General features: G+C 34.3%; 1 protein-coding gene across 4 annotated transcripts in view; it reads left to right on the top strand.

Annotated features, from left to right (window-relative positions):
- Positions 1 to 17558, top strand: part of LOC132101315 (unconventional myosin-Va-like) — a 68685-nt gene that overhangs the window by 7827 nt on the left and 43300 nt on the right. For all 4 annotated transcript variants that reach the window (XM_059506178.1, XM_059506180.1, XM_059506181.1 and 1 more), the window contains exons 2-9: positions 3647 to 3757; positions 5406 to 5577; positions 5668 to 5812; positions 7312 to 7468; positions 9548 to 9691; positions 14180 to 14261; positions 15963 to 16070; positions 16576 to 16682. In XM_059506178.1, the coding sequence (XP_059362161.1) occupies positions 3647 to 3757; positions 5406 to 5577; positions 5668 to 5812; positions 7312 to 7468; positions 9548 to 9691; positions 14180 to 14261; positions 15963 to 16070; positions 16576 to 16682 (1026 nt within the window). The remainder of the gene's footprint in view (positions 1 to 3646; positions 3758 to 5405; positions 5578 to 5667; positions 5813 to 7311; positions 7469 to 9547; positions 9692 to 14179; positions 14262 to 15962; positions 16071 to 16575; positions 16683 to 17558) is intronic.

Here is a 17558-nt window from a genome sequence, read left to right as displayed (position 1 = left end):
CCTGAGCAGTTCACTTCCAGAATGAAAATTTCCTGATAATTTACTCACCCCCATGTCGTCCAGGATATTCTTGTCTTTCTTTCTTCAGTCGAAAAGAATCATGTTTTTGAGGAAAACATTCGAGAATTTTTTCCATATAGTGGACTTTAGTGGTGGCCAATGGTGAAAAGGTCCAAACTGCAGTGCAGCTTCAAAGGGCTCTAGGTGATCCCTGCCAAGAAATAAGGGTCTTATCTAGCGAAATGATCAGCCATTTTCTAAGAAAAATTTTATACTTTTTACCACACAAAAACTCATCAAATGCTCAACAAAAAAACCTGTATTGAACCATACTTTAATGAATAGAAATATTAATTATTATATTGATTAGGGGTGTAACGGGTGTACGTGTATTCATACCGGACCGTTTCGGTACAGGGCTCTCGGTACGGTGCACGTGTGTACCGAATGACCGAATGCAATATTTTGTGTGCGGAACATATACATTTTCGTGTTTCCAACGAACATATTAAGTGGCAGAAATCTCCGCGTTCAGCGCAAATCTCACCCTGCAGCTGATTCTAAGGCCGGTGACACACTGGCTGCGTGGCGTTTCTGCTGCGTGTCAGTTGCGTGATGGCTGCTTCACGTTTTCTGTGTCTTTACACACCAGAATCGTGCCTGACGCGGCGCTGGCACGCTGCTCCTTTTGTAGGTGACATAGAGGGAGACCGCCGACAGACCAGGATCTTGTCTTCACGACAACAATATCTATACTTCATGTTGAGCATAAATATAAAGCCTAATGATAAAGGACACCATCAACAGTATTGACGGCAAAATAGACTATGTTTGACAGGTGCAATATGCCAGTATGTCACCGGCCTAAGGTTTTCAAAAGGCATCACGCGAGTGTGAACATCACTACAACTAGGAAAAAAAAGATTGTAATTCAAACGCAGCTCCCGTCGGCATTTAAACAGACCTTTGCTCTTAATTTCCGATCGATCCAACGCAATAACGAAATCTGAGCAGGTCTAAAAACTGAAACTGTTGATGCTGCACTTTACACTTTGGAAAAGTTATATATATTTTTTTAAATATGAGCAGGCCTTGAACCTGGGATTGGTAATGCTGCACTGTAATCATAGTTATTTATTTATATTTTTCATTATATTTTATTATATGATATTGGTTTGAGACTGAGAGTATTTTATTTAGTGGAGAACTTTGCAGCAGTATTTTATTTCTTATTCTTTTTTTATTTTATATATATTTTATTAAAAAGTATTTTAAAAAAGTGTAAACAAATTGTTAAAAGGTTTATAGTAATAAACAACCTGAAGTTTAATGTTTGCATTTCTTTCCCTTACTGTACTGAAAATGAACCGAACCGTGACTTTAAAACCGAGGTACGTACCGAACCGTGATTTTTGCGTATCGTTACACCCCTAATATTGATAGTTAAAGTTAGCTCATAGTTTAATAACTAATGTTAACAGAAGACACTTATTGTAAAGTGTTACCATTTAATTTCAACAGTCATGCTTAAAGATGACCATCTTTAAATATCTACACAAAGGCCATAGCATTGAAATTGTGTACTATTACACTTGATTTCCTTCTGTGTTAGAACACTTGATGATTATCTAATCTAGTAACAAAATATATTAGTTACACACCAGGCAAAAGTGTAGCACTACACAGACAACTCCCAGATATCAACTCGAGCAGCGGCCTATAACAGTTTATTTAATCACCAAATGTTCAGTGTTAAAACCAAATGGAAAAAGAAAGTGTGTCCATAGCTTGAACATAACAAAAGTTATGGCTATCTGGATTTGGCTGATCACCATGATTTTCAGCAATATAATTTTGAGAAAAAAAATGGTTTAAAGAGAGGCAATGACAAAAAAAGCACATTAGTCAAGCATCACAAGTAAAAGCCACTTTACTGTGGTACAAGACTTATTTTAGTCTCTAATATATATATATATATATATATATATATATATATATATATATATATATATATATATATATATATATATATATATATATATATATACATTTCTATTTTTCATTTCATAACATTTTAAATTCAGTTTCCATACCATTAGTTGTTATTTTACTTTTGACTTTCTGATTAGGCACTACAAACACTGTGTTGGGACAACACAAAATTAAAATGGAAAAAAAAAAAAAAACTATAGTATCTGCAGTATTGTTAGTAGCAACCTAATGCTGTACCAGTGCAGTCAGAAATCCTTTGTCGAACATGTGAGTGTGTATTTGTGAGCATGTGAATTCCGTTTTAAGGTAATGTGGCTATGCATAAGACATTCTTGTCAAAATGCCCACCTGTTGAGGTAATAATGTAAACACAATTGATTTGTGAACATAAGATGCAGGACAAGTGCACCATATTGGATCGATGTATCAGGCCTTGCAGTGCACATTCAGCCTAAGAGACCTGCTGCTCTCTTGAATATGTCATAGTATTAATTAGAAGTCGACCAATAGTGGATTTTGCCGATACCGATAGGTAGGTTGGACCACCCTGGCCAATACCTATTAATTAACTGATAGTTTTTAAAACATGGAAGAAATATTGTGTGTTTATTCCTTAAAAAAATAGTGTTTGTTTCATTTTAGTAGTAGTAGTAGTAGTAGTAGGCTATGTACATTCTACTGAAAAATCAAGCTTGTCAGTGATCTACGTCTCTGTCTATTAAATGTCGCTCCATTTGAAAGCAGGTGATGACGATTTAGTGGTAATTACGGAACCAGATTTACTGACTAGATGCGCATGATCATACCGTTAGATATATCGCCCAGCCCTAGTGTGTGCCAGTGTGTCTGTGTGAGCCTCATACACGAATGAGTTATAACGATGGTGTGGAAAGCTGGACTATATCCCATCTGGCCCATGTGACTAACTGACGTAATCACTGCTGACACAGAAATGCTTAAAACACACACAGAGTGAAAAACGGAAACGGTTGACTCAGGAACATGTTGGAGCTGATTGACGGAATTGATTGCTATAGCTCATCAGTGCTTCTTTATTCTTTTCATAATTTTGTGTTAGCTCTCAAAAGTGTTCCCAAAGTTTCCACTTTTAAATAAATATATATATATATTTTATATTATATATCACATGAAGCTTTAAATGTGCTGCTCACATTTGTCATAAATGCGAATGCTATACTTTATTTTTGTGGTTTCTTTGTTTCTTTCTTTGCTCATGTTTATTCGGGTCAGTCAATCATGTATAATCAGGATTATTGGTTGGATCTAGTTGTTCTGTCAGATGAACTGTGCTGGTTGTCTTCTGTTGTAATGAATGCATTCTGTATGAATTCTGCATGATTCTTTTGATTTGAATTAATTGCAAATAAATATTTATATAATATTATGTAAATATTTATGTAATTTACATAACCCTCTGAATATCTTTGGCCTGTTTTTGAGATCCAGTGTCATGTGATTAAATGTTAGTCTGCATTAGCTTGACATGATTAGAAGCAGAATGTTTTTCTTTTCCACTCTCAATCACATTCCTGTATGATTTATCACAATTCATTAAATCTGTATTAACTAAAATTAAATATTCAATGAACATTGTGTGAGCAAGAGATATTAACTGATAATTCTGTCTGTACAGTATGCACGGGTCTGGATCCCGGATGTAGAGGAAGTGTGGAAGTCAGCAGAGCTCACCAAGGACTATAGACATGGAGATGGTGTACTGCAGCTACAGCTGGAGGATGGAAAGGTCAGTGTGTATTAGAGCAATGAGTGTTTATAAGCCTTTTCATTAGCATTACTCACAGTACGATAGATTTACTGGAGTACTTTAATTTTATTGGGATTGGTCCAAGGGATTGATCCCACAGCCTTTGTGTTAGCAATCAAGCAGATCATTAAGCATTAGCTTAAACGTACCACTGCCAGTCACACTGTCCTAATACTATAGACTATCGTGTAAACACAAGTTTGTAAAAGCACTTGGGAATTGCTCTTACAGTAAATGTATTAATACACCCTTAGCAGTCAAGCACATGGAATTACAATGAAATCATTTAAACATTACATTTGTTAATATGAGACTATAACCCTGACTTTTTGACCTTCTTTAGTGTCAATTACATTTTTGTCCATTTTACAATAATGCACAAAACACTTCTGATGACTTCAGGTCTAAATGAGTCTTAACTCTCTCTGTTCAGTGATCTCTAGTGGGTTAACGGCAGTAAAAGTGGTGGTGGGAGTATTTTTATGATCTTTGTAGCATGGTAAGAAATTATCTTTTCTATTAAGGGGCAATATTTGCCCTCATGAGCAGATTTCCAGGGCATTTATTAACTTTGTAAAGGCAGTTTTTATGGCAAATGTATTTGTTTTTATGTCAAATATTTCAATTTAACCAAATACATAAATCACAATAATATAGACTGTTGTTGTTGAATGTTTTATGAATTAGGCTAGTTTATTACTTTTTACTGATTAGGAAATGTTGTTTTAGTTGCTTGAAAAACAAAACATCTATTTAAAACAAAGAACACTTAAGCGGTCCATGACTTTAATGTAAGTTGTGCGCTTTCACAGAAACTTCCATTATATTCAATGTGTACATTGCAAAATTAATCTCTAACTTAGATCATTTCTGCACTTAGTTTATGATGATGAGAGAATTTGAAAATGCAAATTCAGAATTCAGTCAGTGAGCATGCGCACTAAACAAGTGACAAACCGAAACACCTCTGATTGATTGGTTATCCTGTTCAGTGCTGCAAACAAATTGTAAAAAGTAATCTGTGCAACATAGAAATCTAATGCAATTGACACGTTTCATTCATTTTCACATTTATCTTTAATTCTAACAGACATAATAGATTTAGCTTTTTTGCCCCCTTATCTTGAATTTGCAGGCTATGTTTGTTAATTTTGGAGCTATTTTTGTTTAAAGCCCCATTAATTTCTGACTTGCTTTGTAGTAATTTCTATTAGTGTGATGTATTTAATTGATGACTTTATTAGCTCATTGCACTGAATTCCAATCCATCTCTAAACTCTAAATATTTATATATAGATTCAGAGAACTAGTTAATGTGTTATTTAAAAAGTTTAATTTGTATACTGTATATCATAGAATTTTTTTTAATTCCAAATTAGATGTTTTATGGATTTTTGACAGATCATTTCCATATTATGATAGCATCAGAGGTAGGTAATGTCAAATCACATTGATTATCTTTTGGCTTGTGACCAATCGCAACAAGTCAGGTTTGAAAATGCTGAAACTTGAATGAGTTTCTCAATCTGTTCCCCACAGAAACCAATCGTCTGACTTCAGATGATGCTGCTTTCCCCTTAAAACCCAAACTGCCATAATTTATTGTGCTGTGAATTGTGCTATTCAGGAACTGGAATATAAATTGGACCCCAAGACAAACAACTTACCACACCTCCGTAACCCTGATATCCTGGTGGGAGAAAATGACCTGACAGCTCTCAGTTACCTTCACGAACCCGCTGTGTTACACAATCTGAAAGTGCGCTTCACTGATTCCAAACTCATCTACACATACTGCGGTAAACACACACACACACACACAAGACTTATACACTTAATATGTCTAGAATTATTGAGCTCTAATTATTGTTTTTTATTGTTTGACCCAGGTATTGTTCTAGTCGCTATAAACCCATATGAGACACTACCCATTTATGGAACTGAAATCATTTACGCGTACAGTGGGCAGAATATGGGTGACATGGACCCTCACATCTTTGCAGTTGCAGAAGAAGCTTACAAACAGATGGCCAGGTGGGGTTGAGCAAATTAAAGTTAATTAAACTGATGCTACCTGAATAAGGCCCTAATATACTCATTGTGAAGTTCAGTTTTCATTCTTCTCTCAGCGGTAAAAACATGTTTAATTGACAAAAATGGTCCGATGTCTATTATCAATAGTATAGATCTATATCAAGCACATTTCAAATGAAAGTCAGTTTCAAACCAAGCAGCTTTCTGTGGGTCATGATTGAAGCGGATGCTAATTTCACACAGAATTCTTGATCGTGTGGATTCCTTAAAGGGATAGTTCACCCAAAAAATGAAAATTCTGTCATTAATTACTCACCCTCATGTCGTTCCAAACCTGTAAGAGCTTCGTTCATCTTTGGAACACAAATTAAGATATTTTTAATGAATTCCGAGAGCTCTCTAAACCTTCCATAGACAGCAAGGATCCTGACACGATCATTTTACGAAGCTACAAGAATACTTTTTGTGTGCAAAGAAAACAAAAATAATGACTTTATTCAACAACTCGTCTCGCCATTTTGGAGAGTATCTCAGACGTAAAAAACATATGCATGCGGATACGTTGTTTACAGTTTGATCTGAGGTATCTGCATACGGTGCTGCTGACACAGAGCAGCATACAGTATGTTTTAGTAACTCCATTTTCAGCTGTAAAGCAGCTCCCCAGTATGTGTCTGTATTTATCATAGACCAACTGCAGTTTGAACCACTGGGTATTGGGATCCAAACATTAATTTCTTCATTCTTTGGAACACAAAAGATTTAAAGAATGTTAAACCCCCAAGTTGCATTGTATGGACTAAAAAACCTGAAACATTTTGCATAATACCTTTTTCAGTGCTCCACCGAATAAAGTCATACAGGCTTGGAAAGACAAAAGGTTGGTTAAATGACAGTCTTTTAAATTTTAGGTGAACTGTCTGTTTAGGAACAGTATGTTCAGTGAAACTAAGCCTGCATTGCATTAGCAAAGCATTCGCTGTTTGCACAGAGTTTGTCTCTGGCTTTAATGTCAGTTGTCAAGTGTGTGAGTATATGCTTTACTGTTCAATCTGAAGAGAAGGTTTGTAGGTCAGGGTGTTGCTCACTGCAGTCCAGCCAAAAATAGACCAGCCAAGGTAATGTTTCTCTCGCTTCTTCTCAATGCGGCTGCAATGGTTACACAACTGGACCTGTCTGTCTCAAATTTTCATTGATCAGTGGATACCTGTGTTGCAGCAAAAGCTACAGTTTACACGGAGCATCATTTCCTCAAAGCCTTGTGTCTTTCCTCAGTCCTACAACCCCAGAAAACCATAGGAACCATTCACAACACTTAACAGCTTAGTGACACCAATCCAGAAACCCTAGTAACCCCCAGCAATGCCCTATCATTGTGTAGAAACAATAGTTTTAGATGGACAAACTCCAATCACATTTTCTTCTTCTTCTTAAAAAAAAAGTAATACTTATTCTTTTTTCCTTGCATTTATCTTATATATTTTTTCCACATTATGCAGGGATGAGAGGAATCAGTCCATCATTGTGAGCGGAGAATCCGGAGCAGGGAAAACTGTCTCAGCCAAATACGCCATGCGTTACTTTGCTACGGTCAGTGGCTCTGCCAGTGAAGCCAATGTGGAAGAGAAAGTTTTGGCATCCAATCCCATCATGGAGGTGGGTTTTTCCTGCATCAGTAGATCAGTGCGCCAATTTGAACTCAGTACTGAAACTTGGGTTGTTTGTTTCTATAAAGGGCTTTAATAATACAGACATTCATATCTCAGAGAGCCAAACCCCTTGGGCTGAGAGACTAAAAGCTCACTGGCTAAACATGAGTGTCTTGTTCAGAGTGTTATATTTGCCCTTCACTGCATGGTCTTCACCTCCCCAGGGTTCATTTCCCGCTGAACAGCAGCAGAGATAGTGTGTATATGTGTGTATGAGTGCTCGTATATGTATGTGTAAATTAAGTGTTAGCATGAAAGCTCATGACCTTCTCTGCTGTCCTCAACTAATTTACTGTTTTTTTTTCAGCATACTTAAAGACATACACAATCACTTTTTCAGAAACTAGCTACCTCATATTAATTTTTGCATGCTAAAGCATCATTGGTACTCCAGATGTGAATGCACATAATTGATTACTTTGTTTTTATGCCAGTATTCCATGTATCATTCACAGGCAAAAGCAGAAAAAGTGCTGATTAACCAGTCAAATTATTCATTCCATACTGAAAAGTACCAATATAAATAATTTCAAAATGGCTGTTTTATGTCTTTTTATGTGTGATAATATGGTAAAAATGGGCTAAAGGCACACTTTAAAGGGTACATGGACTGCCTTTGTTTTTTTTTCTATTGTGTACTATTCTCTGAGGTCCACTTATAATGTTAATATAGATTTTTACATCAAAAACGTCCATCAGGACGCTCTGTTTGAATTGGCGTGGCCAATTGTAGACTTGGAAGTAAATGCCCACTGCTATAATTGGCTAACATTGTGTATGTTTTACAGTTTACATTCCTCATAGAAGGACACTGCTGTGAGACAAAAACAGTTACTCACAGTTGTGTCTCGCAGTCGCAACATTACTGTCAGATCCAATATAAGCGGAACATCATGGTCTTTTAGTTCCAAACTTACTGAAATGCCTGCATTGAATTGTGCTTTGTTTGTAAACAAATTTGCGGTAAAATTAAGTGAACAAAGGACAAAGTTCAAATTGACGCAGTCAAAAATAAAGTTCATCCAATCTTTCTTAATATTGTTAATAGAAGGAAGGCAATGCAAAAACTGTTTTTCCACATCTTGGCACTGCATAGCACCTTGTCTTCAGAGTCTTCTTTATCATTTGGTTTCTGTGTAGACCTAGGTTTTCTCATCTCATTATTTACACTACATGTGCGAATCGGTGGGCGGGGCTAAACAGACAGTGATGTAGAAGCAGGCGTTGATCATCTTCTGCTGAGGCGATGTTTAGCCACACTATTACATCCTAAAGTAGTACATTTCAAAAGTTGTCGTTTTAGCAGACAGGCTTCAATATGAGCTGTTTTTAGACTAACAAGAAAGTTTTCAGTTCTGAAACCTAGAGGATGTTTTTAACATGTCTTATATCAAAAGATCAAAGCCATTTTGGTTTCTTATTTCATGACCCCTTTACAGTAAGGGAAATCCGTCTTTTATTACTCCCTTAATTGTATATGTATTGTCTTGTTGACCACTGATCGAGCAATACATTTTGTGGTAAAATATATAATGAAAGTTTGTTTATTTATTTATTAATTTACTTATATTTTTACATGTCATATAAATGTGAGGTGGTACAAATACCTAATAAAATCATTATTTTCATAATATCAAAGCAATCACTTAAAGCAAAGTTTGTACCATATTATCATTAAGTTTCTTGATATATGATCTAAGGTTATGTAGTCAGATTTAATCTATTTGTGCCTTATAAGAATGCTGCTCATTCAGAAGCTCGCTACTTGCTGATTCTGATAGTGTTCGTCACCAGGTTTCTGCTCTTTGGGGGGCGGTATCAACTTCCTGACCTGCTGTAGAGACCCACAGATGCAACACTGTGTGTTGTCTCCCACATACATGATATTGCTGTTCCTGTGTTTTTTAATCAGTAACCGCTCTGTGTGCCCCTTAAACTTTTAAACCTGTCCTGTTCTATGAAAAAAAACCCATAGGTCAGTCCAGTATTTGTCTCAAACTGATGTCTTTTCTCCTCTCATTTCCAGTCCATTGGTAATGCCAAGACCACCAGGAATGACAATAGCAGTCGTTTTGGGAAGTACATTGAGATTGGCTTTGATAAAAAGTATCGCATCATTGGTGCGAACATGAGGACATATCTCTTGGAGAAATCACGTGTCGTATTTCAGGTAAGGAACAAGCATGCATAATATATATATATATATTATATACCAATAGTTTGGTCCCAAAATTCTATAAATCCATTTTGATTAATTTTAGTAAAAATTGTTTTCTTTACCAAGAAAGTGCTAAGATGAAAACCACTGTTTTCTGTTTCAAACTTTAACATACTGTAGCATCATTAGGTTATAATAACATTAAAAAAAAAATAAAAAATCAAGGTTATGATTATAAAATGTTATTATTTTTTTCCGCAAAATGCAATAAATCCATTGCATCAATATGTATGCATCAATATATCAACATTTCATCATGAACAAGAACATGAACAACAATATCACCTTAGACCACAGAAATTCCAAAATCACATTTCCCTTACATCAAATTTCCAAAAGTGCATTCATCTTTGCCATGCCATGCAAAAAGCGGAGACTACCGTTTGTCGCGTTTTGGAAAAAAAGGGAGAAAACATGACCTATTAACTCTGCGAATATTGCATTTTGCGTAAAATTTTAAATGTTCTTTTCAATACCAACCAGATACAATACTAATTTTGGCAGACAGTAAATTTCTAAACCAAACTCTTCATATATATATATGTATATATATATATATATATATATATATATATATATATATATATATATATATATATATATATATATATAAATATATCAGGCCCATTTTCTACTCTCTCTGGCATTTAAAATTAAACAGGCTGTTTGCTACTATACCTTTAAAACTTGACTTATGTCAGCATTGCTTAACCTTTTTAATCAAATGAGTAATTGTGCCTTTGGTATAAAATGCAGAATTAAATACTATTGATATATACATTTGGGTGGTCATATGATAATGTATTGACAATTTCTCATTTGCTTTTGTGGTGTTTTTTATAGACTGGGGGTGTGGGATTTTCATTTTGAATGAATGGTTGAGCTCCTTTTCTTTTTAAAAGAGCAAAGCAAATCCATTTAACAAAGGTACACATATGAATGTTTAAAAATCAATCTAGAATATGGTAGTGGGAAGACCATGGAAATGTCTGTGCCTTTCAGATGGAAATGCTAATTTCTCTCTTTGCCCTCATATGTGATTTTCCATGCCAGTTTTTTTTTTTTTTTTTTTTTAAAAACTGAATGAATGTGTGGTTTCTTCTGTTGAGTCTTAAACTAAAAGCCTGCTGTGTTTCAGAATTGCCACCAGATGTTATCAAACACTTAGTGATCCAAAGATTAACTGTGCACTTTTAAATCTTTGTAATGATTTTTAATATGTCCAAAAAGGTTTTCTATGCAAAACCCATCGGATTCCAGACAGGGCTTTGAAAGTCATGCAATAGCTCTGTATAAGGAAAAAATATCACACTTTGAGAGCCGCAAGGATCCAATTTACTGTTACTCTAGTATTTTCATTCTAAACTCTTTACGTACATTTTTTACATAACCAATGAGGGAGGGTTTATGTGAATAATAACTAAGCACTTTTGTGTGGATTTCAATGTTTAAAGGCATTAAAAGATGATTTTACATGTCTTTGTTGTGTTCTGTCTCTGAGCGCATACACAATAGTCTTTCCCGAGGAAGCGCAGGTTCTCTTTCACGCTTTAAAAAATATAAATAAATCTAATTAAATTAAATAAATAAAGCACGTCCCATTTTGCGAAAGTCTCGCTACATGATATTACTGATTTGCATGTGAAATTGGGCTTTTATGGAGGAACGAAAAAGCACCACTGGAAAGGGGGCGGAATGGAGCGCAATAATTGTTTTATCTCGATTACTGTATTTTCATAATTGTTTAAGGCCGAAATCGCAACTGAATTTCGATTAATTGTACAGTCCTATTCAGTATAGTACACATGGAATGTAGTGCACATGTTGAATGAACTACTAAAAGCACTGAATTGAAACAAACTCATCACATAACAGATATAGAATTGTTACCTTTTGGGTGAGTTATTGTTATAAATAATATCTACTGTTTATGTAGTGTTTACGTGTTGTGTGGTGTCTTTATCATTCAGAAAACGGAAAGACTGAATCAGCAATCCTGCAATATGAATTGGGACTAGAAATTGAAACGGCTTCAAGGAATGGCATAAGACAGTGTGTACACATACAGGAGCAGCCCTCTGAAGCACACCGCACTTCCTGCTTATGTCCGCTCTAATTTTAGCTCCTCTCAGATACCTCAGGGATTTAATTCACAGGGCTATTTTCATTCCTTGAAGGCTCCTGTGTCCTTCTACACTTACAAGACTCTAGTCAACTAATATGATTCTGCCTTCTTGGATACCTTTAATTTCACATTCAATAAAACATTTTTGGTGCATCACTATCAAATAGTGCACTATATAAAAGCACAGGAAGCAATTTCAGGCACTGACACTGTTTTAGGACCTTTGCCAAAATCTGAAATATCTATTTGAAGACTGTTTTCCAGGGTGGCACCTGTATTATTCGCCCCTAAACTGGAGAGGAATGAGGATAATAGAGTTAAACATGTCTTTTCAGTGTTATGTAACATACTCTTACAGACTACTGTTGTGTTTAGGGGAATTCCAGATGATTTAAGTGTGTGATTGTGTTAGAGGCAGAATTTGACTAGAAATATATTTTAATGTAAATGCTAAATTTAATGTTATTTTGCAAGCTTGTTGTACAGTGCATACTTAAAATAAATTACTGTCACAGTAACATGTTTTATCACTTTTAAGTGTGCTGTTTCATCACAAAAACCTACATCTTATTTACTAATCACCTACAGTCTGCACTGGTATTGTGCCGTATATTTAAATGATGTCATTAGTCTTCTTTTCAGTGTGAATGCTATGAATTCGGTTTATTTTACATATATTATTCACATAAGTCCGTGTTATTTGCCTGGCAAGTTTACGTTTGAGCATCAAATGTTATCTAATAAAAAAATAAAAATACAATAGAGGGTGCAATCCATTCTTAAGGAATCGACCTCTTGTATTTTCCTCCTAACGTTTTCACATATTTTGATGGTTTAGTTTGTTGGGACAAAGAGGCAGAGGGCATTTAATATTGAGTTATTGTTTTTTTATTATTTATGGAAAATGTCTTTATGGGTTCGAGGCTGGATTCATGAAAATCATCTCAAAAGACAAGAAATTTCTTATGGTAAATTCTAAGGAGAATGTAAGAACGTTCCTATAGTAAGCGCAGTTCTTTGAAAAAACATTAAGTAGTTCTTTTTTTTTTCCGGTTTACAATATTACAACAATCAAAATGATAAAAAAAAATATGAGTATACAAATATGAAAACATACATCATCAAATACATTTAAAAAAAAATCTAATGGAAATCAAATGATAGCACATGAATGGTCAGTGTCATAACAATGGATATTAAGTTATATAAGCACAAGTCCAAGGGTTCATTCTAGGTCCAAAAAATAAATAAAATAAATTCCAGGTCTCTGAGATGAGGGTTCTGTTTTTTAAACTGCATGTTAAATTTTACATGCACAGTCTGTGGTTTATGATATCTTTTAAGTAATTAAAATGTTGGAGGTTTTCCTTTTTCCAGTTTAATAGAACAGATTTCTTTGATGTGTAAGAGATCAGACCTACCCTTTTGATAAATAAAGGGTCTGATATCTCCTTAAAGGGTTAGTTCACCGAAAAATAAAAAAAAATTATGTCATTAATAACTCACCCACATGTCGTTCCAAACCTGTAAGACCTCCGTTCATCTTCGGAACAGAGTTTAAGATATTTTATATTTAGTCTGAGACCTTCCTGTCCCTCCATTGAAGCTGTGTGTACGGTATACTGTCCATGTCCAGAAAGGTAATAAAAACATCATCAAAGTAGTCCATGTGACAGTCCATAGTTTGGGTGAACTATCTTTTTTAAGGTTCACCCCAAAAACTTATATTAAAGAAGTCTTGTGATACTTCTTCCCCAGGACCATCACAGAGAACTAATATACAGTATCCCAAAACTCATCTAGTTTTTCACAGTTCCAAAAAATGTGCATAATGGTGCCCTTTTTTGTCTTCTGTAAGATATTTTTCTTAAATATATACATGCATGTGTCAGTTACACCAAAGAGAAGCACCAATATGTCTTGGGTGAACTGGGGTCATGTATATTCTTTAAATAAATTTGTAATTATATTCAATTATTTTGTTACCAGAGAATGAGAAATAGACACACTTGAACTGTATACAACATCCAACTGATCATCATCAAAGCTACAACCAAGATATTTTTGCCATACGCTTTTTAATGAAGTTAAAAAACACCTTACACAATTTTTAGACCTCATGGTTATATAATATCAAACACGTTAAGTGAGTAAATGTGGCTAAATGAGCAGTTATTGGTATGTTTTGTTTGTTTCATTTTATGTATGATCCTTGTATGTTTCTTGTGGCCAAAAAAAAGAAAATATGCAGATGAAACCAGCTGTTGATTTGAAATATTCTTATATATGTTTTTCTTGCATCCTATGATTTTCAGGCGGATGAGGAGAGGAATTATCATATCTTCTATCAGCTCTGTGCATCTGCTCAACTCCCGGAGTTCAAAGCCCTGAAACTCGGTGAGCCAAACATACAATGCTGTTTTGACAAAAAATGTTTAGAAAGTTTGAATCCTGCAAAAAAAAAATATATATATATATATATATATAAAATATATTATATAAGGACTTTGGCTCTTCAGGACCAATGTTCGTCACCCCTGGTCTGTAGTAGTAATAATTTGTTTAAAAAAAATATATATATATTTGGAATAAAGTCTATGGCATGTCGCCATTTAAATACAATTGATAACTAAGCCTAAGGGCCCTATGATTTCTGCGATGCGGAGAAAGCTGGATAGCAGAATCCACTCATAAAAAATTAAATTAAATTAAAGAATTAACAGATAATTGCAGAATGTCAAATAAGTTGGCAAATATTGAATGAATAAATCAAAAGTAAGGTTGTACAATTTAAATAATTCAATAGCATTTAAATATCTTGTTAATAAATGCACACAGAAATGCAAAGTTCATGACAGCCCATCCAAATAAAAGTTTGGTTAACTTTAATAAGTTGTGAAGTAAATAATATAATATTTATATTATTTAATAATAACATTAATTATTAATACATCTTACGTATGGTTATAATATAATAAATAATTGAATAACAATGCAATTATATATATATACTTTGTTTGCCAAAAAATAAAAGGAATAGTTAATCTTCATTTGATTACATATTACATTTTGAATGTTTCATGCTTTATTTGATTACCACAATCTTTGCCAATAAGTCATAAATCCAGAAAAATGTAAAAAAAAATTATAATCATATATATATTATGATTATATGATTATAATATGTAATATATATAATATATCTGGGAAATAATAAATAAAAGAGATAAATTAATTAAAAAAAATGTTTTGTTTAATTTAAAATGAATTGCTGTTAAATTTGTATAGGTTCTATTAATTAAACATGCTTTTTTTCAAAAATATTATTTAATAGAATCCAGAAAAATTTTAATGAAAAAAAAAAACTTAATAATAATAATAATAATAAAAAGTAAGACAGAATTTCCAGGGCCCAAGTAAATGTGTGTGTTTGTGGGTAACGTGTCTTATTAGAGTGTGTTCGTGTTGGCACAGCATGGAGAGCGGCTATCAGAGCTGCCCTACTGAGAGGCCGGCTATGCAAACACACACACACACACACACACACACACACACACACACACACACACACACACACACACACACAGACACACACACACACACACACACACACACACACACACCTATGAATACTGTAGCTATCTACTGTAGTTCAGTTCCACACACACCTCTCCTTATCACCTCTTCTATGTTTGCTTCACTGACTTGCTCTGAAACACACACACACACTGCTGGCTCTGTACACTCTCCTGCTGGTTGCCTGCTCAGCTGACGCCCCGTTAATGTGAGGGTTTGTGTGTGTGTGAGTGTGTATCTCAATAAGGTCTTTGTTGCCAAGCAACAGTGTACCGTTCATTAAATCTATGAACAGGGTTTTGTATTTTAGGGTTTGTCTGTGAATAAGACATGTTTATTCATGCAGATTTTCTTAGTACTAATGACTAAGTTTCTGTTCATTAATGATGGGGGAGTTTCTTGTACAATTATATCTTTATTGATGAACATATTGTCCTTGGAATAGATCCTTGAGAAGGTCTGCTAATTGTGTATTTGCATGGTGTAATAAATGTGTGTGTGTATGTGTGTGTTCCCCCACAGGAAAGGCTGATGAATTTCACTACACCAAACAGGGCAGGAACCCAGTGATAGATGGAATAGATGATGCCAAGGAGATGTCGACCACCAGAAACGCCTTCACACTGCTAGGTCAGACTGAAAGATCAACCATATCTTATGTAGTGGATAGTTTAATGGGCAAAATAACCATCTTAGATTAGATTACAGTATCTAATATTAGACTTAGATTAGTTTCTGGTCAGTCCTGTCTAAAATCTGTTTATTTTAAATGTATTTTTATTTTCTGCATATGGATTGTGAATGAAAATGACAAGACATTTTACACTTGATAATCAAGTTTGATTATAAACCATAACAAATAGTTATTTTTATTTGGGTTTGGGTTTATTCCCATGAAACACAAACAGTGCTACTAGATTTATCATGACTCAGAGTAGACTCAGGAAGACTTAGAAAGAAGTGCAAGAACTGTCACTGGTGCCCACTCACAAAAACTAGATGCATGAAGCCCCTGATCATGGATTGCATAGTCCACAATGCACTGCGACACGGAATGATTTTTGTTATAAACAAGCACAAATTGAGCTGGTTTCTTGATTTTTCATATTGGTAATTTGTTGATGTGTCTCTTTAGGTGTAAACGAGTCCTATCAGTTGGGCTTGTTTCAGATTCTGGCTTCAATTCTGCACCTGGGGAACGTGGAAGTAAAGGATAGAGACTCAGACAGCAGTATTATTCCAGTGAGTTTCGTGTTGACTTTTAAGTTCAAATATGTGACCCTGGAGCACAAAACCAGTCATATTTGTAGCAATTGCCAAAAATTCATTGTATGGGTCAAAATGATCGATTTTTCTTTTATACCAAAAATCATTAGGATATTAAGTAAAGATCATGTTCCATGAAGATATTTTGTAAACGTTCTACCGTAAATATATCACAACTTACATTTTGATTGGTCATATGCATTCCTGAGAGCTTCATCTCACATTAAAGATCACGATTAAGATCCTTTAGAAAGATTTTTAAACATCAAAACGCACTCATTTACACACATTTGTGAATCGCAATATCAGATTGTTCATGTAATGGTAAGCAAGTTTATGAATATTTAATTAAAAAAAAACAAAATAAATGCGATCCATCTGTCATACAGTGTTTTTGTGGCCGCGGTGTGTCATGTGACAAGCATGACGCATCGCCATGGAAACAGTAAGGGGAAACGTTCTAAAATAACAGTTGCCAGAAAAAAAACCTCACTACTAGAATGATTAAAGGCAATTTTCTCAATATTTATGTATTTATTTTTTTGGTGAAAATATAAACCAAATAACTTCATAAATGCCTTGAAGTTCAATGCTTTTTTGTCAGTGTATGCATTTTATGAAAAAAAAAAAAATAATGTTCCAGTCAAATTGATTTGCATATCACCATTTTTAATACACATTGTTACAAAGCTGTTTTACAGAAAATCATTATGTTAATAAGATCTCAGTATCTTCATGAGTTATAGTCACATTTAGCAAATTAGAGCTGGGCAATAAAATAATCAACATTTTGCTAAGATACAAGCTTTGAAGCAGTATATATATATATATATATATATATATATATATATA

The sequence above is a fragment of the Carassius carassius genome, chromosome 23 (genome assembly GCF_963082965.1).
Source record: "Carassius carassius chromosome 23, fCarCar2.1, whole genome shotgun sequence".
NCBI classification, from domain to species: Eukaryota; Metazoa; Chordata; class Actinopteri; order Cypriniformes; family Cyprinidae; genus Carassius; species Carassius carassius.
The sequence above is the reverse complement of the archived record's forward strand: the minus strand, read 5'-3'. Positions and strand labels throughout refer to the sequence as shown.